Source organism: Pteropus medius, unplaced genomic scaffold (assembly GCF_902729225.1).
Source record: "Pteropus medius unplaced genomic scaffold, Ma_sr-lr_union100, whole genome shotgun sequence".
NCBI classification, from domain to species: Eukaryota; Metazoa; Chordata; class Mammalia; order Chiroptera; family Pteropodidae; genus Pteropus; species Pteropus medius.
In genome coordinates, this window is record NW_024355990.1 from 12,358,613 (window position 1) to 12,382,690 (window position 24,078).

General features: G+C 54.0%; 3 protein-coding genes and 1 pseudogene across 6 annotated transcripts in view; 3 read left to right on the forward strand and 1 right to left on the reverse strand.

The window, feature by feature from the left end:
* SCN4A (sodium voltage-gated channel alpha subunit 4) overlaps positions 1-4,383 on the forward strand; it is a 42,583-nt gene extending 38,200 nt beyond the window's left edge. For 2 of the 3 annotated variants that reach the window (XM_039859329.1, XM_039859328.1), the window contains 2 exons: positions 137-407; positions 1,245-4,383. In XM_039859329.1, the coding sequence (XP_039715263.1) occupies positions 137-407; positions 1,245-2,470 (1,497 nt within the window). In that variant the 3' untranslated portion in view covers positions 2,471-4,383. The remainder of the gene's footprint in view (positions 1-136; positions 408-1,244) is intronic. The other variant, XM_039859327.1, reaches the window with a different exon arrangement.
* Positions 4,384-7,495: 3,112 nt separating this feature from the next.
* Positions 7,496-7,614, reverse strand: LOC120600530 (uncharacterized; annotated as a pseudogene).
* A 774-nt stretch (positions 7,615-8,388) lies between these two features.
* CD79B (CD79b molecule) lies at positions 8,389-11,744 on the forward strand. 2 transcript variants are annotated; one of them, XM_039859126.1, is made up of 6 exons: positions 8,389-8,555; positions 9,188-9,238; positions 10,187-10,492; positions 10,665-10,783; positions 10,968-11,009; positions 11,122-11,744. In XM_039859126.1, exons 1-6 carry the CDS (start codon positions 8,489-8,491, stop codon positions 11,218-11,220), a joined length of 684 nt encoding a protein of 227 aa, XP_039715060.1. In that variant the 5' UTR covers positions 8,389-8,488; the 3' UTR covers positions 11,221-11,744. The 2 variants fall into 2 exon arrangements, with proteins under 2 accessions (XP_039715060.1, XP_039715059.1); XM_039859125.1 differs by having other exon boundaries at positions 8,393-8,555; positions 9,185-9,238.
* Positions 11,745-19,034: 7,290 nt separating this feature from the next.
* LOC120599971 (somatotropin) lies at positions 19,035-20,732 on the forward strand. The gene is made up of 5 exons (XM_039859133.1): positions 19,035-19,086; positions 19,366-19,526; positions 19,739-19,855; positions 20,083-20,244; positions 20,532-20,732. The coding sequence occupies exons 1-5, from the start codon at positions 19,077-19,079 to the stop codon at positions 20,730-20,732; spliced, it is 651 nt and encodes a 216-aa protein (XP_039715067.1). The 5' UTR covers positions 19,035-19,076.
* The last annotated feature ends 3,346 nt before the right edge of the window (positions 20,733-24,078 follow it).

A 24,078-nucleotide genomic window follows, 5' to 3' on the forward strand; every position in this document is an offset into this window, starting at 1 on the left:
CCCTCTCTCTCTCTCTCTCTCTCTCTCATACTGTCACGTCATCCCGTGTCTCCTTCCTGTCCGTGTCCTGCATGGGCCCTGACCACTCCCCTTATATCCACCTACGTACATTCCTGCGCTCCCGTCTGTGCTACAGAACAAAATCCAGGGCATGGTGTACGACTTTGTGACGAAGCAGGTGTTTGACATCACGATCATGATCCTCATCTGCCTCAACATGGTCACCATGATGGTGGAGACGGATGACCAGAGCCAGCTCAAGGTGGACATCCTGTACAACATCAACATGGTCTTCATCATCATCTTCACGGGGGAGTGCATGCTCAAGATGCTCGCCCTGCGCCATTACTACTTCACCGTCGGCTGGAACATCTTCGACTTTGTGGTTGTCATCTTGTCGATTGTGGGTGAGCAGGGTCAGGCTGGGTGGAGTCATTCAGGAAGGTCAGGTGCTCCCGTCCCCATGTACGCACACCTGCTCCTGCATCTGGCATGCTCACATACATGGTCACATACACACACATGCATGTGTACCTGGCACTCACACTTAATGCGCAAAGGCACATAAGAGTGGGCTCACAGGCGACCTGTCACCTGCTCACGTGTGAATACACCTCAAGAAACATTTACCTGACCAGTAGGTACACACTCACGTGCCCATGTGCTCAGTGGCAGTTCCAGCATCCACACACCCCGGAGAAGTGCACGGACATGCGTGTGCTTGTGATAGTAACTAGCAACCATTTATTGTGCATTTACTTGTTCTCTGGCACTGCTATGCATTTGATAGGCTTTAACTCACTAATTGTTCATAACGCCATGGGGCAGGTACAGTTTTCACCTCCATTTTACAGGTGAGGAAGCTGAGTTACAGGCATTAAGCGAGATGCCCAGAGTCCCACACAGAGCTGTCCTCTCTCTCTTCCTACCTCCCCTCCCCCTCTCATCTGTGGCATCTGCAAACAGCCTTGGGAATGGACCTCACCCTAACCCCACCAACTCTGGCTTATCCTACCTCCATCCATCTGTGTCGGGGTGATGATGTAGCCCCTGGCCCCAAGACCCCTGGGGGAGCCTTTCCTAATGGGTGGGGCCATTTGGGCTCTGCTCCAAGGGTCGAGCTTCTACTGCTCCTTCTTGGGGAGGAACACACCAGGCAGGGCCCCCTTGAGCCCTGCATGCCCCCCACTCCCTAGCCCAGCCTCTCACCTAGGGCAGCAGCCCTCACCACTTCCTCCCTGCAGGCCTCGCGCTCTCCGACCTGATCCAGAAATACTTCGTGTCACCCACACTGTTCCGTGTTATCCGCCTGGCGCGGATTGGGCGTGTCCTGCGGCTGATCCGTGGAGCCAAAGGCATCCGGACGCTGCTTTTTGCCCTCATGATGTCACTGCCCGCCCTCTTCAACATCGGCCTCCTCCTTTTCCTGGTCATGTTTATCTACTCCATCTTCGGCATGTCCAACTTTGCCTACGTCAAGAAGGAGTCAGGCATCGATGACATGTTCAACTTTGAGACCTTCGGCAACAGCATCATCTGCCTCTTCGAGATCACCACGTCAGCTGGCTGGGACGGGCTCCTGAACCCGATCCTGAACAGCGGGCCCCCCGACTGTGACCCCACGCTAGAGAACCCGGGCAGCAGTGTCAAGGGTGACTGTGGCAACCCCTCCATCGGCATCTGCTTCTTCTGCAGCTACATCATCATCTCCTTCCTCATAGTGGTCAACATGTACATCGCCATCATCCTGGAGAACTTCAATGTGGCCACGGAGGAGAGCAGTGAGCCCCTCGGCGAGGACGACTTTGAGATGTTCTATGAGACGTGGGAGAAGTTCGACCCTGACGCCACGCAGTTCATTGCCTACAGCCGCCTCTCCGACTTCGTGGACACCCTGCAGGAACCGCTGAGGATCGCCAAGCCCAACAAGATCAAGCTCATCACGCTGGACCTGCCCATGGTGCCTGGCGACAAGATCCACTGCCTGGACATCCTCTTCGCTCTGACAAAAGAGGTCTTGGGAGATTCGGGGGAGATGGACGCCCTCAAGGAGACCATGGAGGAGAAATTCATGGCAGCCAACCCGTCCAAAGTCTCCTATGAGCCCATCACCACCACCCTCAAGAGGAAGCACGAGGAGGTGTGTGCCATCAAGATCCAGAGGGCCTACCGCCGGCACCTGCTCCAGCGCTCTCTCAAGCAGGCGTCCTACATGTACCGCCACAGCCAGGACGGCAATGGGGACGGGGCCCCCGAGAAGGAGGGGCTGATCGCCACCACCATGAGCAAGATGTACGGCCATGAAAACGGGGACAGCAGTGTGCAGGGCGAGGGGGAGGAGAGGGGCTCATCAGGGGACACTGGACCTGCCATGGGTCTCACACCCATCAGCCCCTCAGACACCGTCCTCCCTCCCTCCCCACCCCCGGGGCAGACAGTACGCCCAGGGGTCAAAGAGTCTCTGGTCTAGTAGGTGGCAGCAAGGTGGCCAGTTGAGCCTGGCAGAGCCGAAACGTCCCTGAAGCTGCCTACTCGCCGAGGGAGCAGGGCTTTGAGTCTGGCACTGATCCGGCTCCCGGGCTGGAGCACCTGCCTCCCCAAGCCATGGAAAACGGGAATCGCAATCCGATGCTCCATGCAGAGCCTGAGGCCCCTGCCTCCACGATTTCACCTTCCAGCTGCTCTCACCTCCTGGTGGGCCCTGCTGCCCCTCTTCCTGGCCGGGGGAAAGGGGAGATCAGAACATCAGAATCTCTGTCCCCTGACGTAGAGAGGGGCTGGCCTACAACGGAGGGACTGGCTGCCCTCTTGCCACCAGAGTCTTAATGGCTGCTGGCCTCTCCCCAGAAAGTGGCTCAGGCCCCCCAGACCCCCCAGGCCCTCCTGGACAAAGTTGTCTTAGCCTCAGCGAAAGCAGACACCTGCCCCCAGGGCCTGCCAGCCCTCCCCAACTCAGATACAGCTTCACCCGCCAGCTCAGGAGTCCCCTGGAAAAGGGAACAAACTGTCGTGAGTCCGAAACGGCTCCACAAGCCTGATCGGCCACTGGATCCTGACACATCAGGCTGGGGTTGTGGCCCCTGAAGCCGTTTCCTGGTGCGTGCACTGTCCAGGCCTCCGCTTCCCTGGCTGGCCCCTGGGGGAGAGCACAAGGCAGGATCCCACTTGGGAACTGCATTTTTCTAGGAAGCACAGATGGGTAGCACAGGTTGGGGCCACCAGAGTATCACTGCACTGGGGGCTCTTCTTGGCCTGAGCCCCCAGACCTGGGGTGGGGTCAGGGACCCCAGTGCTCAGGAGGAAAATTCTTGTCCCCACCAGCATCCTACCTTCCTCTCTGCTCATCCTTTCCCTCCGCCCTCAAAGGGATCCTAAGAATGTTACAGTAGAGCCCATGTTAGAGACTTCACGCTGGCTATACATGGCCCACCTGGCTCGGGCCCAGCCTTCCAACTTCCCGCTGCCACCCGGCACTGCTGCCCGCACGGCTGATATGGGCCCACTGGCCCCCAGAGAACAGACACAGGCTGAGCTTGGAAGAGAGACCCGCTCGGAGGTCCCTGGATTTATTCACTTGCGCGCGTGCCTGTGTATACAGCTGTGTGTGTGTCCAAGTGTGTGAACCACCGCGTCCCACGATGCCCACCTATGCACGTGTGTATGGGTATATTTGTGTACATGTGTGCCAGTGTGCCCTGCGGTGTCTGGCTGCTGTGTGCATTTGTCTTCTGCGTAGGCCTGTCCTGTGAGTGGATGTACAAGTGTGGACATGTGTGGTAAGGCTGAGTCCCTGTTGGCCTTAGTTCCTCTTCTTTTTCTTCTTGTTTCTCGTGAACAATTTGATTAAAACTCAGGAAGCAGCAAAACCTCCAAAACACCATGTGTGTGTGTCGGTGCATGTGCACGCCCACAGGCCAGGGCCTTCCTTTCTGCCTGCCCCGCTCTCCGGCCTCCTCGCCGCCCTGCCCGCGTCCCTCTGGCTCGCTCCCCATGAGTCCATCCTTCCCCCTCCACTGGTTCTCTTTGTCACGCCATCGTCCCAGCCCTGCTCCCCGTCTCCTGCCTGTGTCCTCTGTGGAAGGAGGCCCCACTCCTTCTGTCTGTCTCTTCCTTCAGAAGGTTCATCCTACGGGGGCGCAGCCTCCTCCCTGACCAGCGCCCTGCCACTCACTGCCTTTCCCTGCTCGGTCCCAGACTGGTGTGGTCCCCAGCTCTTTGGACTGGATATTCTCCACCAGACTGTGTACAGATTGTAGAGCCTCCCCCTGCCTGTGCCCCGTTCCCACCTGCAGACCCACACCCCCTCACACCTTGTCCAGGTAGGAACAGGCCCAAGCCAGGCCAGCAGACAGGCTCCTTTGTACAGTTCTTATAATAAATCTCCTCCTGGTGCCTCTGACCTGTGGGCTTCTTCCTTCTGCGCCTCCGAGAATGGGCATCAATGGGAGGCGAGGGCAGCAAGAAGCAAGAAGGGTTGGGGACTGGAGCCAGGTGGGGAAGACCTGGGGAGTCTCTTGAAGGGGTTTGGGGAGGGCAGGATAAGGAGGGCCCCAAATTTCTTCCCTGGCCCAATCCAGCTCTCTCCTGCCCCCTCCAAAAGCAGGCGTGGACTCTAGCCTCTTAGCAGATGTCCCCAGACAAGATTAGGAGTCATATCTCTTCTTCCCTAACAGGCAGCACCACACGCTCTTCCCATCTATGACAGCACCCAGGGAGTAGATATTGGGACCCTGCATCCACAGCCCCTCCTCTCTGGAAGCCCCCTTCACTTCTCTGCCCCCTCGCCCCGGAGGCCCCGAGTTTCCTGTGGGGCACATGGTGTGGCCCCTCCCTCTCCTCAGAAATACTCTTCCCCCCAGGATCCCGCCTCTGACCCCTGACCCCAGAGAGCCCAGGGTCCCACGGGCCTGTGACGAAGAGTAATATTGTGCAGTGAGTTCAACAGTCTAGTGCGTGAAATATAATTTTATAGATAATTTTGTTCTCTACAGCTTGATTTTGGACTCCCACGATGTATTCCTCTAAACTAGTAAACACTTAGTCTTTTTCAGGATTCTCTGGGTCCTGAGGTCACCTGGCTCCCATGGGGGACAGGGGGGCACCCACAGACTGCCTTGATGTCCCTCAGCCACGTCCCCGAGGCCCCTCTCCACCGGCTGCTCTCGTCTTGTGGGGTGAAAGACAGAGCATCCTTGCAGGTTCTCTGAGCACCCCCGGGGTGCTGACCTCCCTCCGGCAGGTCGTGGCTCCCACCCACTTCGTTTCTCCAAACCACCCCTGGGACCCTCTTCAGCCCCAAAGACAGGCGAGCTTGCAGGGCGTCCCAGCCCCCCTTGCCTCTGAGCCTTGAATGGCAGAAGAAAAAAGGCAAAGTGCCAAGAAACACAGATAACGTAGGTTAATATTTCTGAATCATCCCTCCGCTCCCCAATTGTCAACGCCGCTTATCCCTTTCTCAAGGACGAGCTGTGTTCCAGGCACCTCAGCCAGCACGACGGGGAAAGATTTTCCTTCAAGGCTCACAGCTGCCCTGTGAAGAACATATTATTACCATGTTTTCTATTTCACATAAATGAGGAAATCTGGTCTCTGAGAGATTTAGAATGGGTGCTGCTTAACTGGGCAAGTGAGGCATGAAACTCTGCTTTGGGAGGCACCGTCCCACCCACTGCAGGCCCCTCCAGCACCCCCTGGCCTGCGAAAGGCAACGGCGTCGATTGGTCCTTGTGACCATTGAAATGGCCTTGGTGCATTTCCAGATGCTCCAGGGGTGGAGCGGGACCACCCCTCGTTGAGGACCACCAGGTAACTTGAGGAGACTTTCTGGCTGGTACACAGCAGGGCCAGGATTCACCCTCCCAGTAACAGAACACACACCCCGGGGAATATGAATGCCACCTGAGATGAGCTGAGGGACCAGGCGGAGCCAGCAAGAGTGGCTTCGGGGAGGGGCAGAGCTCTGAGCCCTTCTTTCCAAACTGAGGCTCTAGCCTCTCCCATCCTCCCCGGGGCTGCTGGGGACCTGCCCTCTGGCTTCGCTCCTTGTCCCCTCTCCCTACACCCCCGTCTCTTGTTTTGATGCTGCCTTCCTAGAAGGGTGGGGTGGAGGCTGCCGATGTTGGCGTGAACAGCCCGGGGCAGCCAGGGGCAAAGGCAGGAGTGGGCTGAGGAGGCCTCATGTTCCGGGAAAGAAAAGGCGTCACAAACCCGGGACAGAGCTTGGTACTGTTGTCACCAGGGAGGGAACAGCGTGGCCCCAACTGTGACAAATAACCCTGCAGGCAGTGGGGCCTCCTCTGGCCCCACCTCCTCCTGAAAGCAGATCCCTGCCTGGCTTGAATGGGAATGAGTCCAAAGGACACATCTGCGTCCCTGTCCCCAGGGGGCTGTGTGGATGTTCGCATTTGGAGGATGCCAACTGCCCCCCCAGCCCCCACGCCCCCCGTAGTCACCTGGGCCCCAGGATCAGCTCCTCAGCAGACCCTGTGCCACATAGCCCGGGCGACACACCTGTGCAAACATACATGTGCACACATACACATGTGTGCCTCAAGCCTCTCCCAATTATCCTCTCAACTCTGGGGGACATGAGCCCCAAGCTAACCAAGGCCTAAATCACCAGGAGGTATTTTGCTAAAGGACGAAACCCCTGGATTTCCCCCCATTCTGCTGGAGGGTCTCCAAACACCCCCACCAGCACCTGGAGCCTGTGGCCCCCAAGCTGACCTCAGGTGATGTTTATAATCTCGGGCTGTTTGTTCTGTGCACTGAACATCCGACACCTTTTCAGGGAAATGTTTTTTTCATTCGGAACATCTGGAAACAGCAAGAACATCTGGGGCTGCCGGGAACAAGCTGCTCCTCAGATGAAACCTTAACGTCCCTGTGCCTGCCTTCTTCAGTGCTGACCCCGGCACGCAGTCCTCAGGACGCCCTCCACCCCCCGTGCCACACAAGGCCTACACCCAGGCCCGAGGGGACAGCACCCCGACCTCTGTCCTCCTCGCTCCCATCCCCGGCACGGGGGGCGGCTCCACAGCTGCCTAAACCCAAACAGACCCACCAGCTGCACAGGCTTTTTGAAAAATGGAGGGAGCGAGGGTGAATGAGAGGCAGGTAGAGGACACGTAGCATTTGGTATTTTTCTTCCCCTCCTGGGGGCCAGGAGAATAGAGAGGGGACGACAGAGAGAAAAGAGGCTGCCAAGAAACAAAACTCAGAGTGAGCTCGGCCACAGGGCTGAGGCGTGCAAGCCTGCCATGTGCGGCTGTGCAGGTTGTACACTGCACAAGGGCACCCTACCACCACCACTAAGGGACAAGAGTTGTGTCTGCCCCAGGGGCTGGGGCACAAAATTGAGCTTAGACAAGCTCCCAATCACCACAGTTCCATCCATCACTCTGCTGACTGGAGAGATAAAGCCTTTAATTTTTTATTGTTTAATTAATTATTTATTTGCTTGTTTCTTTTTATTTATTTATTTATTTATTTTAAGCGCCTGCAGCACCTGGTCTTCCTAGGTGGTCTCCCATCCAAGTACTAACCAGGCCCGACCCTGCTCAGCTTCTGAGATCAGACGGGATTGGGCACGTTCAGGGTGGCATGGCCGTAGACAGGATAAAGTCTTTTAGTTTCAGAACCAGGAAGCTCCCCAACCCTAGCCTCCTGTCCCCCTCCTGAGAACACCTGGAGCTATGGATGACACCTCAGTGCCCCGGGAGTTCCCTGATTGCTGAATGGAGGGTTTTCTCTAAGCCGTTTGCACCTAAGTTCACCCGCTTCTGCAGCTCCCAGCAAACTCTCCCACCAAGTGAGGGGGGCAAGGCCTCCCACCAAGCCCCGGACCAAATCTTCATCTAAGTGGCTGCCACACTTGGTCAGCTCTTGCTCAAGAACCTCTGTGGCTCGCTTATGCCACAGGTCAAATCTTCACCAACTCCTAACATGGCTGCCTGCACTCCAGCCAAGAGGCCATGCTCTGGGGCCCGCCGGGCACCTGGCCTGGGCCCATAGCTACCCCCTGCACCCCCACACCATCCTTCCTTAGTGCTCTCTTCCTACAGGGTGCAGGCTGGTCTGGGGCAGAGGGACCGCGCTCAAGTTCATCTACCCATGTGTCTTCAGCCTGAGAATCTAGACTTCGGGATGGGAGGCTGGAGAGCCGTAGGGTGTCCACGGGGTGAGGACACATGGAGGAAAGCACAAGCTGCCCTGACCCCGCCTCCCAGGGGTGTCCACCTTGGACCCAAGCTGTGGTGCCCAACTGGGCTGATCTTTGAGTCTGAACAGCACAGCTGACGAGAGAGCCCGCCCTTTCCCAGGGTCCCCAGAGAGCTGTTACCTCCCCTGGGTCTCGATTTGCATGGCAGGAAGGGGCCTGGTGGGGAAGAAGCAGGGAGGGTACAGGTTACAGCCCAGGCAGTTACACGTTTTCCCCAGGAGCTTCGGTCGTCATCACAGGCTTGGGGTCGGAGACCAAGCGGTGACCATGGCCAGGCTGGCGCTGTCTCCCGTGCCCGCTGACTGGCTGGTAGTGTTGCTGCTGCTTCTTCCAGGTACAGCCCCGTTAGAGGCCTGCTGGTTTCACTCTGTCATTCTGTTTCCTCCGGCTTTGTCCCTCGCTCTCCCCAACCTCCTCCTGTCTCTCACTTGCTGCCTCTGGTCCCCTTCAGACTGCCCTGGGGCCTGGGTCTGTGCCCTGTGTCAGCCATGCTGATGGGCTCGGGGGTCTGAGGCCCCAGCCCCTCTCCCTCCGGGAGGTGTCAGGCTGAGCTAGGCCTGAGGGGTCGTGAGGAGAGAGTGTGGTTCAGCCTCAGGCCCCTAAGGGCACTGTGTGGGTAGGCGGGGTGGGTCAGCAGGGGGCAAGCTACCCCCAGTCCAACTCTGGGACATACATGTTTCAGAAATGATCCCCTCTGGAAGACAGGAGAGCCCTCCAGCTGTGACTTCCCTCCTGTCTCATCCAGATGCCTGCTCAAGGCAGAAGGGAAGCTGGGAGGAGGACCTTCTGGTGACCCCACCCCACCCCTGCTGCTCCTGAGCAGGGCTGGGGAGGGCTGAGGGGTCTTGAAGCTGCTATCTGGGAGGAGGAAGTGGGTCTAGGAATGAGGAGGGCGTGCAGGGGTGGGGCAGCCAGCTCAGAGGAGAGGTCCTGACCCGGCCCTGCCTACTTCCTCCCAACCAGCAGGTGAGATGGTGCCGGAAGCCCAAATAAAGGACCTGTACAGGAATCCTGAAGGTCAGCAACTGCCCTGCCCCTTTTGGGGGTAAGGATGCCTGTGTCCAATGCCCGTCACTTTCCCTATGGCTGCCCCTTGGTCCCTTGTCCCCCTGGATCTCCCTACCCTAAGCCTCCTCAGGGTCTTCTTCTCCAAGGTCTGGCTCCAAGGCACCCCTCGATCCCCCGCCCCACCCCAACCTCGCCAGTTGTCATCCTCATTAGACACAAATGCTCCAGTCCCAGTGACTGAGAGACTGGGCTAAACCCTGGGTCAGAGGGGGAACCCAAGAAAAATCCCCCTGAGGACTGGGCAGTCAGGCCCAGCCCCAGAAGGAGCCCAAAATCTTAGGGGCCCTGATGGGTCCCGCAGCCTCAGGGGTTCCAAGGGGGCCGCTCACTGGGAACCGTGAGGCAGGAGTGGGGAGGCTTCTTGCAGCAGGTAGGTGGCGAGAGCATGCCAAGGTTTGGGAATAAAACGTGGAGCAGGTCCATGCAGAAGGCAGAGGGAGGTGACAGAGGGAACGTGGGCAGGGGAGACATGTGGTGGCCCCTAACTGCCAGATTAAGGATTTGTGGGAAGCCCCTGAGGATTTCAGACCGGTGCAAGGCAGTACCGGACAGGAAGAAGTGGGGTCACTGGGCCAGCTGAGAGGTTGTCCTACGGCCCCGGGTGGGGGTGGGGGTGAGGCCTGGATCAGCCTTCTTTAATGAGATGGGAAGTATTCAGAAGGTTCCAGGGTTCTTCTAATGGCAAATCAAATGTCAGGAAGGGGCAGGGTCTGGTGGTGTGGCCTGTGGCCTCTCACATGGCTTGGCTCCCTTACACTTCTGTCCCACACCCTGAGAAGCAAGGACAGACCAGGGGGCTGAGCCAGGGGTATGGACCACCCAGGGTGGGGGCCCGTGGTTGGGTGGCCGTCAGGAAGACGCTGAGCAGGATTTTAATCCTGGCCTTGGCACCTGCAGGAAGCACTTGTTCCCAGATCTGGCAGCACCCACGTTTCATGGCCAAGAAACGGGGTTCCACGGTGACAATAGAGTGCTTCATGAAGATTCTGGGCAACGTGAACTGGCTCCGGAAGCAGGCTGCGGACTCGGAGCCCAAGCTGCTGCACCTGGAGCAGGGACACATAGAGCAGACCCAGAGCGCCACCAACGCCACCCTCATCATCCGTAACATCCAGTATCAGGACAATGGCATCTACTTCTGTCAGCAAGAGTGCCCGGAAGGCTCCCCTGAGAGGGGCTGTGGCACCGAACTTCGAGTCATGGGTGGGTTTGGGGCCCACCCTTCAGGCAGGGAGCGGATGGGGCCACTGGGTATTCGCAGAACCATCCACGGCCCAGTCCACGTCAGCTTACCAGCAGCGAGGCGGCCACATTGTGGAGGTGGCGGTGGCCCTGGAGCACCCCGCCTCACCACCCCTGTCCCACCCCTGCCCAGGGTTCAGCACCTTGGCGCAGCTGAAGCGGCGAAACACACTGAAAGATAGCATCATCCTGATCCAGACCCTGCTCATCATCGTCTTCATCATCGTGCCCATCTTCCTGCTGCTGGACAAGGTGACCGCCGGGGCTCGGGGAGGCAGCCACGGGGCAGGCCGGTTCTTGCAGAGTGCACCTCACCCCCGACCCCTGACCCCTCATCCCTCACCCAGGCCGGTCTCCCTGGCCCTCCCTGGCCTGGCCCAGCGGCGGACGGGGTGGGGGAAGCTAACATTCTGTTCTCCATCTCTTGCACCACCAGGATGACCACAAGGCTGGAATGGAGGAAGATCATACCTACGAGGTAAGGAGCAAGGTGGAACCCACCCCCTGAGGCCCGTGGGGGTGGTCAGTAGCATTGTCTGTTGATGTAGTCAGAGAGTGGCCAAGGCCTGAGCTCTATTCCATGTCTCCAGGGCCTGAACATTGACCAGACGGCCACCTACGAGGACATAGTGACTCTGCGGACAGGGGAGGTGAAGTGGTCAGTGGGTGAGCACCCAGGCCAGGAGTGAGAGACCAGCTCTCCCCATGCCCCCGGGCACAGCCTGCTGCGCCCTCAGTGACTGCTTCAGAGCCACCTGGCTCCCAGTCCACCCCCTTTACCATGGACCCACTGTCGGCCTCCCAAACTGGCCCACCAGATCTGCCTGCCCCGCCAGCCCCTGGTCCCCAGCTCTTGCCGAAGGGACTGGAGTGGAAGCGCCACAGGGCAGTGATTTGGAGCAGGGAGTTCTCTGGGAACAGGCTGGACCCAGCCTTCTGGGGGTGCTATGTGGGGATCCACCCCACGTTCAGGTCGGGGAAGACAGAGACTTGTCTGGAAGCTACAAAGGGACTCAGAGCAGACCAGCTTCCTGTGAAGCCTGAGAAGGGCCACGGCTGGCCCACCCCCCTTGGCTGCAGATGGGCCACCGAGAGCTTCATCCATCTCCCACTCTCCCCTACCCTCTCCCACCCCAGGGGGCTCCTAGCCTCGAGCCCATTCTCCCATGGAATAAATAATGTGTCTTGAGAAACCATACCCTGGCTTGTGACATCTATGGGTATGGGGTGGATGTGAGTATCTGAGCACAAATGTTCGGGTACCTGTGGGCCCGTGGGGCGTGAGAAGGGACAGCTGCCATGGGGCTCGTGGACCTCTCCTGAGCTACTTGCTACTTTTCTCTGAAGGTCCAGCTGGGACCTGTGGTCATTTCTTCCCCTGTTCTGACCCTAGCTGGGCCCAGAGCAGCTGGAGAAAGGCTGACCGGCCTGGCCCTTCTCCATGGTAGGGCTGCCCTCATCTTGCATTCTCCTTAGTTAACAAGCAGCACTTGAGTCCTGCTCTGTAGGGCACGGGCCTCAGCCCTGAAGGAGCTTGCCCTCCCCTACCCATCCCAAACCTACTGTTCTTCAAGGCCCTCCGCCTCTGGGAAGCCCTCCCGAAGCACCGATCCCTGTCCGATACCTATCTATTCGGACCCAGCCCCTGCAGCTCTGGCCTAGCCTACAGCCTAGTGCTGTTGTGCTGGCCTTGTTCTCCAGTTAAACTAGAAACTGCCTGAGGGCAGGAGTTCCTCATGCCCCGGCTCCCACGCCAGGCCTGGAAGCTTACTTTTTTGTTGCTTGACCCAGAGCCCATGTAAGACTCTTAAAGAGGGAGGCTTCGTGGTGGTGAACTTTGTGGTGGTGAAGGAGGCCTTAGTCAGGTGACCCCATTCACTTCAGAAGCCCCCTAAGGTTACGAAGTCACCACAAAATGATCCCTAGGGCCCTACAAGTTACAGCCCCAACCTGCCAGCTGCTGGAGGGACTGGGAGCAGCTCACAGCTGGAAGCTCAAGTGCAATGAACCTCTGTGTGCAAAGCCAGGCTGTGCTCCACTTCCTGTTGACCTTGAGGAGACCCCCAAACCTCTCTCTGCCACTCATGCTCTACTTGCAGGAGGGAGAAGTCCCTACCCTCAGGAAGCTGCCAATTTAACTGGAGGGCAGAGGCCAACATGTGGAGACCAGCGAGAGCAGCATCAGTTTTTACCAGCTTCCTCCTAGAACCCAAGCGGGCAGGTAGCTAGGGCACCCAGGCCTGAGGTTTTAAGTCAATCTCTCCGTAGCTCAGTGATGCCAGCCAGGGCCAAGCTGGGCCAGACCTGTTCCCTCCCCGGTCTCTGGGTTGCCAGAAGGAACTGGCTTGTTTTGGCATCTGCCTCCACTGAGCTGGAGCCCTTCCTCTCCTACTGCTTTGCATAGTGGCTCTAATTCTGTCCTCCTACCTCCACCAGGGACCCCAGGCAGCCGGCCTGGGGGTGGGGGGTAGTTTATTTCTCCCCTCAGCAGGGTCTACCCCTGCTTGGGGCTGCCCTCAGCTGGGGAAGGACTTGGCTTTACCAAAAGATAACTTAATAGCTTTGAATAACAGAGCTTCCCTGATGTTCTGCGGTGCTGTCGACAGAGAATCATTTGAGCAGCAAGGCCTGGCCTCCTCCACTAGACCCCGCCCCCCAAAGGGCATTCGCCTTTATGGTTATGATAGAGAAGCCCTCTCTGGTCTTTTTTTTCTGTTTTAGGGTATCATTATATCTGTTTTATGGGTCCCGAAATGACTTAGGCAGTAGAAAGAAAGCTGGGTGAGGCTGATGGGGATGGTGGACATCTCAGGGCTCAGTTGTTTTATCCGCAAAGAAGGAATCATAAAATCTGTCTGAGGCAAGGGAGTTGAACCGGATGCCTTTTTTTTTTTAATCATCATACAGAAAAATTGACATTGTTTGCTTTTGGTATACAGTTTGATGAATTCTAGCACGTGTACAGGTTTGTATAACCACCCCCACCACTATCAAGGCACAGAACATGAACCAAAATCTTTTACTGGGCCTCCAAAATATTTATATATTGAACACTTCTTGATGCCAATAAAGTTTTACTGAGTGTCTCCATATCCCTTTACATGATCTTGCCCAAGCCCCAGCATACCCTGGAAGGAGGACCATCTTTGCCAAGGTTTCCCGTTGATCGCAAGTACCAAAGCCCCAAAGGCCCCACTCCTTCCTAACAGGCTGGATGTTGTGCCACTGACACCCTCCAGAAGCCCAGCTCTGGGCCTCTGTTCAGCCCTCCCCCTCCCCAGAATGCAGCCCCGAGGCCCCTCGGTGGGCACATGCCCCAGCGCCCACTGGGGGAATCCAGCATGGTCCCTCGGGTGTAAGCACAGGCTGCTTCCTCCTCTATTCTAGCTTGACTTCCGGCCTTCTCACTGCAGGTGCTGCTACGCTCTGACCCGAGGGTTTGGGTGTTTTTCCAGCAGATTGGAGGTGAAAGAAAAACAAAACAAAACGCAAAAAGCTGCCCCTGTTTGGGTGTCACCAGCAGGTAGCATTCATCCCGTAGCAGGTGTCCAGCCTGGCCGGACCTCTTGTGAAGGGCCTCAAAGGCCACCTGGACACACGGGGTTTGGGATTCTTGGATTCTGTCCGCGCATGCTTTGCTCTGTTTAGACAACCTCTGTAGCTGGATTTAGGCCCACCAGTGAAATTCCTGAGTTTGTCTCTGCTCTCCACGCTGCACCTGCTGCTGACTCAGTTGCAAACAAAAACAGAAACATACCTGTCACTTGGAGCGCCTCAGCTGCCCTCTCTAACCCTTTACTTGGCAACTTAGGTGACTCCACATAGTACAAGCATTCGATTCTGAATTCAGAGCAGTTTGTTAAAACACATTTAGGTAGATCCTAACGCAATTTTCAAATTTGAAAAACAAAAGACATCTTTCTCTGGGACCTGAGACCACTTTCTCACGTGGCAGGAGTGGGAGGGCAGGCCACCTGGTGAGCTCCCGCTCCAGGCTCGCTTTCTGCAAGATGTGAGTCCACGGAGAACATCTGTGTGTACTTGGGGTCAGCACACGCACACCGTTTCGTCTATTTTTTTTTTTTCATTTCAGTGTTTTTACGTATGCCTCGTTGCGCATTGCGAGATCCTGTACTTGCTTTTATTTTTTTTATTTTTTTTTATTTCTTTTTTTTGTACTTGTTATTTTAAATTCGCTCTCCTCTGAGATCATCAAGACACAGCATGGTCTGCCTTGTCATTTCTGGCCAGGTGGATATTTGAGTTCTTTCCTTGGCCCTGTCCTTCCAACCATTCAATCCACTCAGCAGATGCTTGTTGAGCTGCTGGGCCTGGGGACCATGCCAGCTGCCAGTGCCCCCCGAGTCCTCGTGTTATTCTCTCACTTCTAATCTTAGCTATTTCTTCGTGGCAGCTTTCACAGTGGGAAACGTCTGTGCGTATTCTACTATTACGTATTTATTTATTCGTTTGCCATCGTCTCTCTTCCCGTAGACTGGAAGCTCCAGCAGAGAAAAGATTGTGTCTCTTGTTCAGCTAGGTATGCCCATCTGCCTGGTACGGTGTCTGGCATAAGGAAGGAGCGACAACTCCTTATTAAATCAGTTAGTGCATGAATAAGAGAATGAGTGAATGAATGGATGAAAGGCATGCATCCAGCCTCAAAGAGGGATAAGATGTCCACAAGTAACCGCAGAATAAGGTAAAATGAGGCAGAAGTTATTTCCAGCTGAGGTCATCCATCAGGAAAGCACCCCAGACTTCCCACAGCTGCTGGACACATCTCGATTCTTATGGCTTCTTTTTCCATGGGCCGTCTCCCTGGGGAATAATCTCCAAAGGAAATGACTTAGTATGTCCAGTCGTGGAGATTGGTATGCATTTCTAGATTGTTCTGAGGTCCTCAACTAGTATAAACAACACCCTCTCCCCCAAGGACCGTCCTCCATGTTTGAACCCTCTGGCTAACCCAAGGGTCCGATGAGATAAAGGAAGTGAAAACATGACGTACACTGAAACATGCAATACAAATGTGAAGGGCGATGTGGCTTGGTTCATTAAATCGGGCTACACCAGGTTGTTTTTCTGTCGCTTTTCTCGGTGGACCTCGTTTTGGGCTGATGCTCCTTGCGTCCAATTACTCCCATCTTCTTTGAATATCTGAGCAGGGACTTGATGCTGCCCTGCTAGCTTTGCACAGTCCACACCCAGCAGCACCACTGTCTTTCCCGGATGAAGCTTCTAGAGACCTCGGTGCCGTGGCAACACCGGGCCTTGGGCAGCCACCAGTTAGGAGCTGGGAGACTCCGGGCAAACTGCTTTATCTCTTTGAGCCTGAATGCCCTCTAGGAAATCGTCCTCACCCTCTGTCACCCAGTACAGCGCTTGGTCCATGGTGGACACTCAGAAATGTTGATCTCCTTCCCCATCTCCCTTGGAGAAGCCCTTGGGAATCCCCACATAATGTTCTCTAAAGTCCTTGACCCATGCCCTGAGTGATCAGTGTGGCGCTCAGACCCATGCTGCAAGCAGAAAGGATGTAAAGTATGTCCTGGTGGTGGTCCCAGCCTCTGGCCTCAAGGAAAGCAAGACAGAGTGAGCAGTGGGAAGTATGGGCCTCAAGGGACCAAGCGGGAGTAGAAAGAGCTGCTACCAGTCACTCTGAGGTTGTTCCTAAGAGCAAGGCAAGTGTGACTCTAAATAATGAGATGGCCCCAAACCCCATGGACTTGAACCTCAGGGAGGCTCTTGAAGCCTGAGAGAGACCACTTTGAATGGAGAGCAGATCTGTGAGCTTCTAAAACAGGTGCAGAGAACCCCAGAGATGGTTAAATCTGGACATATGAAGGGCTTCCCAACACATTGAAATTCATGGGTTCCAAGATAATGGGGGATTCATCCCAAGCGTTTTAAGGCTGACCTTAGAGATGGTACTCACGGCTTCTCCCCACTGGCCACCATGCCGGGGCCATTGCTGGGCAGTCTCTGAACCTGGAGAAGCCAGGGGTCTGGCCCCAGGTGGTGTCTCAAGAAAAGGTGGGTGACTCTCCAGCACTGGAGGGAAAATCCCAACTAATTCAAAGTTTATCTTCTACCAGGAATGAATCATGTATGTGGTCTCCATCACTAAGGCCCCGAAAAGGTCTAGACGACAGAAAGGGCTTGCCAACACCTACCCCACACCCTTCTGGTCTTCTCTCTTTGCTGCCATGGTAACCTTTTGTGGAGGCATATCCCCAGGGGTCCCCAGAGCCCGTAGGCCAACCTAGTTCTGGGGTCAACAGAAGTGGGTTTGGTGGAAGGACATAGTCCCTGCCCTGGCCGGTCCCATCTATTCTTGGTGATAGCCTTCCTGGTGGGGAGCCTCAGCCACACCACTGGTGCCCACCTTGAGTGGCTCTCAAGCAGTCCCCAACTTGGGCTCTATACCCTCATACCTAGGGGAGGCCTGGGGCTTTTCTCCCATGGCCCGCAGTTTACATACAAGTTCCCCCAGCTTCAGCTAGAAGCCCATCGTGAGGGGTTCCACTCCTTCTCTCACGTGACATAGGAGGGAGGAGTGGTGGAGGAGGCAGAAGGCTGCCTGGGTCTCAGAGACCTTTCTCCACTGCCCATCCAGCTTCTCCCCTTTGGTGGAGCTGGAAGGATGCGAGGAAAAAGACGTCTCACCTGCCTCAGAGGCTGTGTCTTTGATGTCACCCCCACAGTCCTGCCTGGAGAATAGCTGCCACAGGTCCCTGTGCCAGGGCACAGCTGGGCAATGATTCAGGAACAATGGGACAAAAAGGAGCTTTATCTTTGGGTCCTAAAAAGAGAGTATGATGTCAAGGCGCAAGTACTCAGGTTGTAGACCATGGGGTGTGACTTTTGGACGTTGGTTGCCAACACCAAAACCAACCACCTCTGGAAGGGTTTGCTTGTTCATTTGTTTGTCTTCCCACAGGATCAAGTGCTAAATGTTCTTAGATTCAAGGGGTAGAAGGTTTAAACGGAGGGAAATGTATTCTTTCCTGCTCTTACCCCTGGGTAATTTGATGCTGGTGACCTCCAGATGCTGAAATAGCCAGGACCCTGGGCACCGGGAGGCCGGAAGGCAGGAGTCCCAGCCTACCCGACCTTAGCCTTGCCTGCTGTGCAGTCTCCGACATGCACCCCGTGTCTCTGGGCCATTCTCACCTGGGAAATGAGGGGCAGCAGTCTGCCTTTTAGAGGAGGACAAAATGCGGCAAAAGGACCCTAGTCGTGAGGGGCGTCTCCGTGTTCAGAGGGATGTGATGTTAAAATAACTAGGGGCGCCCACCTAGTCTGCTTTGGGGAAAGGGCTTGAGATGATGCCACATGACATGAGGCTCTGAAGATGTGCTACCTTAGCCAGGGTAACTCATGCGAGTCTGGCTCTCTGAACCTCGGTCTCTTCCTCTGTAAAATGGGATGTTAACAATACTTTCTTTACAAGACGGTCATGAGAATCAACTGTGAGAATACATAGCCAGGCTTCTCACATCCTGACAAGCTCTACACGGGTATTGAAAAGAGATGACAGAATGGGAGGGGACTACAAAGACTGCAAAGAGCGTATTTCAGGGTGCTGCGCCCTGAGTTCCTGCGCTGGGGACAGACTCAAGCTCATCTTCCACCTTTGAGATTCTCTGACGGTGACAGGACTGCAAGAGGAAGCACTTGTGGTACCTGTGTTCCCGGCATTTCTGCTTAGTTTGCATTTCTGTGCAGGTCCATATCACAAATTTTGCCCACCCACGTGGGGTGGGGGTGGGGGTGGGGGTGGAGGAGTTCCAATGCTCAGAGAAAGGGGAAGGCAGTGTGTGGGGCTGATACCCTCTAGTGGTCAATATTAGTAATGCATCCAGCAGCCTGAGCCCCGACCAGGGGGTGGGATGATCTGAGGATGGTGAGAAAGGTGAAGATGGGATCTGGGGCTGAACTGTGTCCAGAAACCCCAGAATCTCTCGCCATCTTGGCTTCCTTTTCCAACACACACATCCTCTCTTGTGATCGGAGGGGAGCTGTGCAGGGAGGAGGAAAGGGATGTTAGAGGGAGGAAGGGGTCAGCACAGCGCTCAAGGCACAGCCATCCTGAAGCAGCCCCCTTTTGGGGACCAGGTCGGGCCCTCCTCACCCTGGTGGACAACTCCGCAGTGACATCCTGCAACCATGCACCTGCAACCATGCAAACATACTCCCTTCTGCCACCACCCCCTTAAAAAAGAGGTGGTCTCTCTCGCCGAGACCCTGCGTGTGCAGCCCTCACAGGGCGAGTGATGGCGGAGAGCAAAGATGACAAACCTGGGGGACATGACCCCAGGAGTGGAGCGGGAACAGGATGAGTGGGAGGAGGTTCTAAATTATCCATCAGCAGAGGCCCGTCGGTGGCCCCATGCATAAATATATGGAGGAAATAGGTAGGGGCAGAGCAGGGGAGAGAGGCGCCAGGGTATAAAAAGGGCCCGCAAGGGACCAATTCCAGGATCCTAGGACCCAGCTCCCCAAACCGCTCAGGGACCTGTGGACAGCTCACCCAGCTGCGATGGCTACAGGTAGGCGCTCCTAAAATCCCCGCGGGCTTGGTATGTACTGAGGGGTGATATGGGGGCCCTGCAGTCACATGGGGGCACTAACCCTGGCCTTTGAGGTTTCTGAATGGAAGCATAGACACCTAGCCCAGACCTTTGGCCAAGTTTAAATGCTCTCAGTCTCTGGGGGAAGGCGGGGAGAGAGGGATGGGCCCTCGGGCAAGGAGAAGGCTGGCAGGAGACCTAGGCTTCCTGCTCTGTCGGCCCCTGCCCTTAATTTGACTTCTGTGTCTCTCTCTCCAGGCCCTCGGACCTCCATGCTCCTGGCTTTCACCCTGCTCTGCCTGCCCTGGCCTCAGGCAGTGGACGCCTTCCCCACCATGCCCTTATCCAGCCTGTTTGCCAACGCTGTTCTCCGGGCCCAGCACCTGCACCAACTGGCTGCTGACACCTACAAGGAGTTTGTAAGCTCCCCAGGAATGGGTGCTGGTGGGGGGTGGCAGGAAGGGGTGAATTTCTCCATCACCGGGATGTAAGGGGAGGAAACTGATGAGTTCAGGGTTATTTTATCCACGTGAAGATGCTGTCAGGTGAGCACAAAATGAGAGGGGTTCGAATAAATCAGTGATGAGAACCGTGCACTGGCTTAGACCTGGACGGGCGTTCCTTCTCCCAGGAGCGCGCGTACATCCCGGAGGGACAGAGATATTCGATCCAGAACGCCCAGGCTGCCTTCTGCTTCTCGGAAACCATCCCAGCCCCCACGGGCAAGGACGAGGCCCAGCAGAGATCCGTAAGCGGCCGCCGCGGCCCAGCCAAAAAACAGAGGCTTCCCTTTTTCTAAGAAGGTCGACCCTTCTCTGAGCAGGAGCCCAGGCAGCCCTGCCTGCCCCTGGACCCTGGGCCGCCTTCAGCCCGAGCTGGCAGAGGGTAGCAGGGGGTGGAAAGGGAGGGCCTGCGGGCAGAGGCCAGCCGTTGGCGGGGTTGCCGGGTACCCACCACTCACCCCGTCCCCCGCAGGACATGGAGCTGCTCCGCTTCTCGCTGCTGCTCATCCAGTCCTGGCTCGGGCCGGTGCAATTCCTCAGCAGGGTCTTCACCAACAGCCTGGTGTTTGGCACCTCAGACCGCGTCTATGAAAAGCTGAAGGACCTGGAGGAAGGCATCCAAGCCCTGATGCGGGTGCGGATGGCATTGTGGGTCCCCAACCTCAGGGGCCACACCCACTCTCTCTGGGCCCGGAGCCCCCGCTGGCTAGCTGAGGGATGGAAGGCTTGCGTGAGCTGGAGGAGATATGGCCCCTCTCTTTGTAGCAGTCCAGCCTTGACCCAGGAGAAATGTCACTCCTTCTTTCCCTTTTTGAATCCTCCATGTTTTTCTCTAAGCCCTGGCAGTGGGGAGAAAGGCCGTGGAGGGGAAAGGAGGGAACAGCTTGCAAGGATTGACTCTCTGTCTGTCCTCTTTTTCAGGAGCTGGAGGATGGCAGTCCTCGGGCTGGGCAGATCCTCAAGCAAACCTATGACAAGTTTGACACAAACCTGCGTAGTGATGATGCACTACTCAAGAACTACGGGCTGCTCTCTTGCTTCAAGAAGGACTTGCACAAGGCTGAGACATACCTGCGGGTCATGAAGTGTCGCCGCTTCGTGGAAAGCAGCTGTCCCTTCTAGCTGCTGGGCATCTATCTCTGTCACCTCTCCCCGGTGCCTCCCCTGACCCTGGAAAGTGCGACTCCAGTGCCTACCTTCCTTTCCTAATAAAGTAAAATTGCATCGTATCGTCTGAGCAGGTGTCATTCTGTTATGAAGGGAAGAGGTGTGTACAGGCAAGGAGCAGGTTGGGAAGACAACCTGCAGGGGTCCTGTGGGTTTTGGGAACCAGGATGCTGACCAATAACTGATGGGTTCTTCCCCGCTAGAAAGAAGCTGACACATTCACTCCTGTCCGTTACACACTAAGTCCACTTCTTTGGTCTGTGGCCCCAGCTTCCTGGGCAGTCATAGGTCAGGACCATCCCCATGAAGCACTTGGAGGTATTTTTTTTCCACTTGCCCCAGCACCGCGACACCAAACCCGGCCCCCAAGAGTGGGAAGAAATGAAAGCATGACAACTATGAAGTACCGAAGCAAAATGCCCCAACATGTAAGAAAATCATGAGAGAAATCATAGAATTACTTTTGTGCAAAAATATTAAGGTGAACACATATTAGGCCCATCTACCCTTGGGAAATGGGAACAAGGCAAAAATGGCTTTGGGACGAACAGAACCAGAATGTTTGGGATCTGAATTAGGGCAAAGGACGTGGAGGAGAGATTCTAAATTGGGGGATGCAAATTCAGTGCCAACATGTGCCAGGTAGATAATTCCATAAGTAATGAGGGCTGGATGTGGAGGGATCAATTGCAACTGGCACTCAGGGGTACAACATGGAGGGGTGGGGACCAGAGCAACCTAAGGAACTCAGGCCCCAGCTAAGGACTGCAGGGCGGGCCTGCCAGACCTCTCGTTCTTTTAGGCAGACAGGACACCCAGGCCAGAAGGTGAAATCTAATTTCTAAACAGTGGCAATTAATTCATATTGAACACATTTTAAGGGAAAGAAATTAACCCAAACACATTTGGTCTTTAAGCAGTCAGTGAGCCATGTGTTCTAAGAGCGGAGGATTAGGATAACTCGTTAGGAGGGAAGGAACCAGAAAGATTTGAACTCGAATTTATGCTCATTAATAGATTAACCTCCTTGAGACCCAGTTTCCTCACCCATAAAATGGAGATAATAATAAATTGCCTTGCTAGGTTGATGTATGGATTAAATGAAATGATGTTTCCGAAGTGGTTGGCACATTATAGCACTCAAGAAATTGCAGCTGTTTTGCATTGAATTTGGGGGCACTCCATGTTTTCTGATGGAATGTTTAAATACTTATTATTAAACCATGTTCTGTTTTCCTAATGGCATCTCAAACGTTTCTTCTTTTTATGTTTCCAAGGGAACTTAAAAGGGTATATAAACACCTTAGCTAAGTGACCTGTGAATCAATACTTAGATCCTTAAAATAACTCTATTATCCAAACATGATTTTACAAAGTCAAAAATTCTTTTGTGATACAAATGATCAACTCATTAATGTTCCTGAAAAGTTCAGATTTTTTTTATCTGCAAGAATGGATTTCCTTTAACATGATGTGAATGTTGCAATTAAAAGCACAGCATCTGTGGATTGTTTGCTGAATCTTAACAGATGACCCCGGAGAGGTAGAGGCTTGGGCTAAGTTTGGCCTGCAGCTGAATCCCTCTCAAGACTGTGCCACTGGACACCTACTTCACAAATCCACACTAATAAGACCGGGAGACTTAGGAGCTTTGCTTAGTACATAGAAACAGACATGTGGAAAGGCAGCCAAAATGGGAAGACAAAGAAGCAGAAACCTATGAGAGAACAGAACAGAGATGTAGATATAATGGAGTCAAGTAATCCAACAGATACGGAGTTCAAAACACTGGTTATAAAGATGCTCAATGAACCTTTGGGAAGTGTAGATAAAGTCAGTGAGAACTTCAACAAAGAGACAAAAAACATAAAAATAGAAATGGAAATTACAAAAGAGAACCAGTTTGAAATGAAGAACACATTATCTGAGATGAAAAGTATATTAAATGGAATAAACAAAGTGCATAAAGAAGAGGATCAAATGCCCTATCTAGAGCACAGGAAAGCCAATCAGGACACTCAATCAGAATGGCAAGAAAAAAGATGCCAGGACTATAAAAATAATTTAAGGAGGATATGGGACACTATTAAGGCTCCAAATAGTCATCTGATGGCGTAACCGAAGAAAATCAAGATGTTGAACAGCTGTTTGAAGAAATAATGATGGAAAACTTCCAAAACCTGGTGAAGGAAATGGACATAACCCCAGGAAGCCCAGAGAATTCCAAAAATCAGGGATCCAAAGAGGCCCACGCCAAGATACATCATAATTAAAATGCCAAAGATTAAATACGAAGAAAGAATATTGAAAGCAGCAAGAGAAAAACAAATAATAACTTATAAGGGAACACCCATAAGACTGGTAGCTGCTTTCTCAAAAGAAACTATGCAGGATAGAAGGGCTTGGCAAAAAATATTCGACAGGATGAAGACCCAGGATATACAACCAAGAATAATTTATCCAGCAAAGCTATCATTTAGAGTTGAAGGACAGATAAAGAGCTTCCCAGACAAAAATAAGCTAAAGGAATTTATCACCACCAAGACAGTATTACAGGAAATGTTGGAGGGACTTCTTTAAAAAGAAAAAACATATATCAAAAACAGGAATAAAGAATGGTAACAACTACATTCCTATCAATAAGTACCTTAAATGGAAAAGAATTAAATGTTCCAACCAAAAGAGAGACCGGTTGAAGGATAAGGAAACAAGACCCCTACATATGAAAAGGAAGGGATGGAAAAAGATATTGCTTTGATGGACCTAGAAGGTATTTAAATCAGACAGAGAAAGATAAACACTATATGATTTCACTTATATGCAGAATCTAAGGAATAAAAAGAACAAACTAATAAAAATCAGTCTCACAAATATAGTGGACAATTTGGTGTCGGACAGAGAGGAGGGGGGGTTTGGGGGGGGAGAATGGGGTGAAGAGAGGGAGCAATTGGGGGGATCGTTTTATGAACTACATAGATGTCTAACCAATGTACTACTGTATACTTGAAACTAAATTAAAAAATAATTTTTTAAAAAAAGAAAGAAAACATGGAGCCCACCTGTATTCGCTTTGGATATTTTACATTTAGTAACCTAAGTCCTTGGGGAGTGGTTAAAAGTTGGAATAATTAGAAGCCTAGAGCTCCATTTCTGAGCTCAGAAACTATCCATCTCCCTTAGATCATTCTTTCATTGTCTGACTTTAAAATCGTGGCATTTTGGAATTAGAAGGGCCTCATTAGTCATCCTAATTCCTTCTGATTTAGGAATCTTACCCTACAGCACCCCTTACAGACGGCAT

Excerpts from the sequence above, each read along its gene's own strand:
- CD79B (XM_039859125.1), top strand. The coding sequence starts at position 8,489 with ATGGCCAGGCTGGCGCTGTCTCCCGTGCCCGCTGACTGGCTGGTAGTG. Across the intron at positions 10,493-10,664 it reads CACCGAACTTCGAGTCATGG|GGTTCAGCACCTTGGCGCAG; the intron begins GTGGGTTTGGGG and ends ACCCCTGCCCAG. Across the intron at positions 10,784-10,967 it reads TCTTCCTGCTGCTGGACAAG|GATGACCACAAGGCTGGAAT; the intron begins GTGACCGCCGGG and ends TTGCACCACCAG.
- LOC120599971 (XM_039859133.1), top strand. Across the intron at positions 19,527-19,738 it reads CTGACACCTACAAGGAGTTT|GAGCGCGCGTACATCCCGGA; the intron begins GTAAGCTCCCCA and ends TCCTTCTCCCAG. Across the intron at positions 19,856-20,082 it reads ACGAGGCCCAGCAGAGATCC|GACATGGAGCTGCTCCGCTT; the intron begins GTAAGCGGCCGC and ends CGTCCCCCGCAG.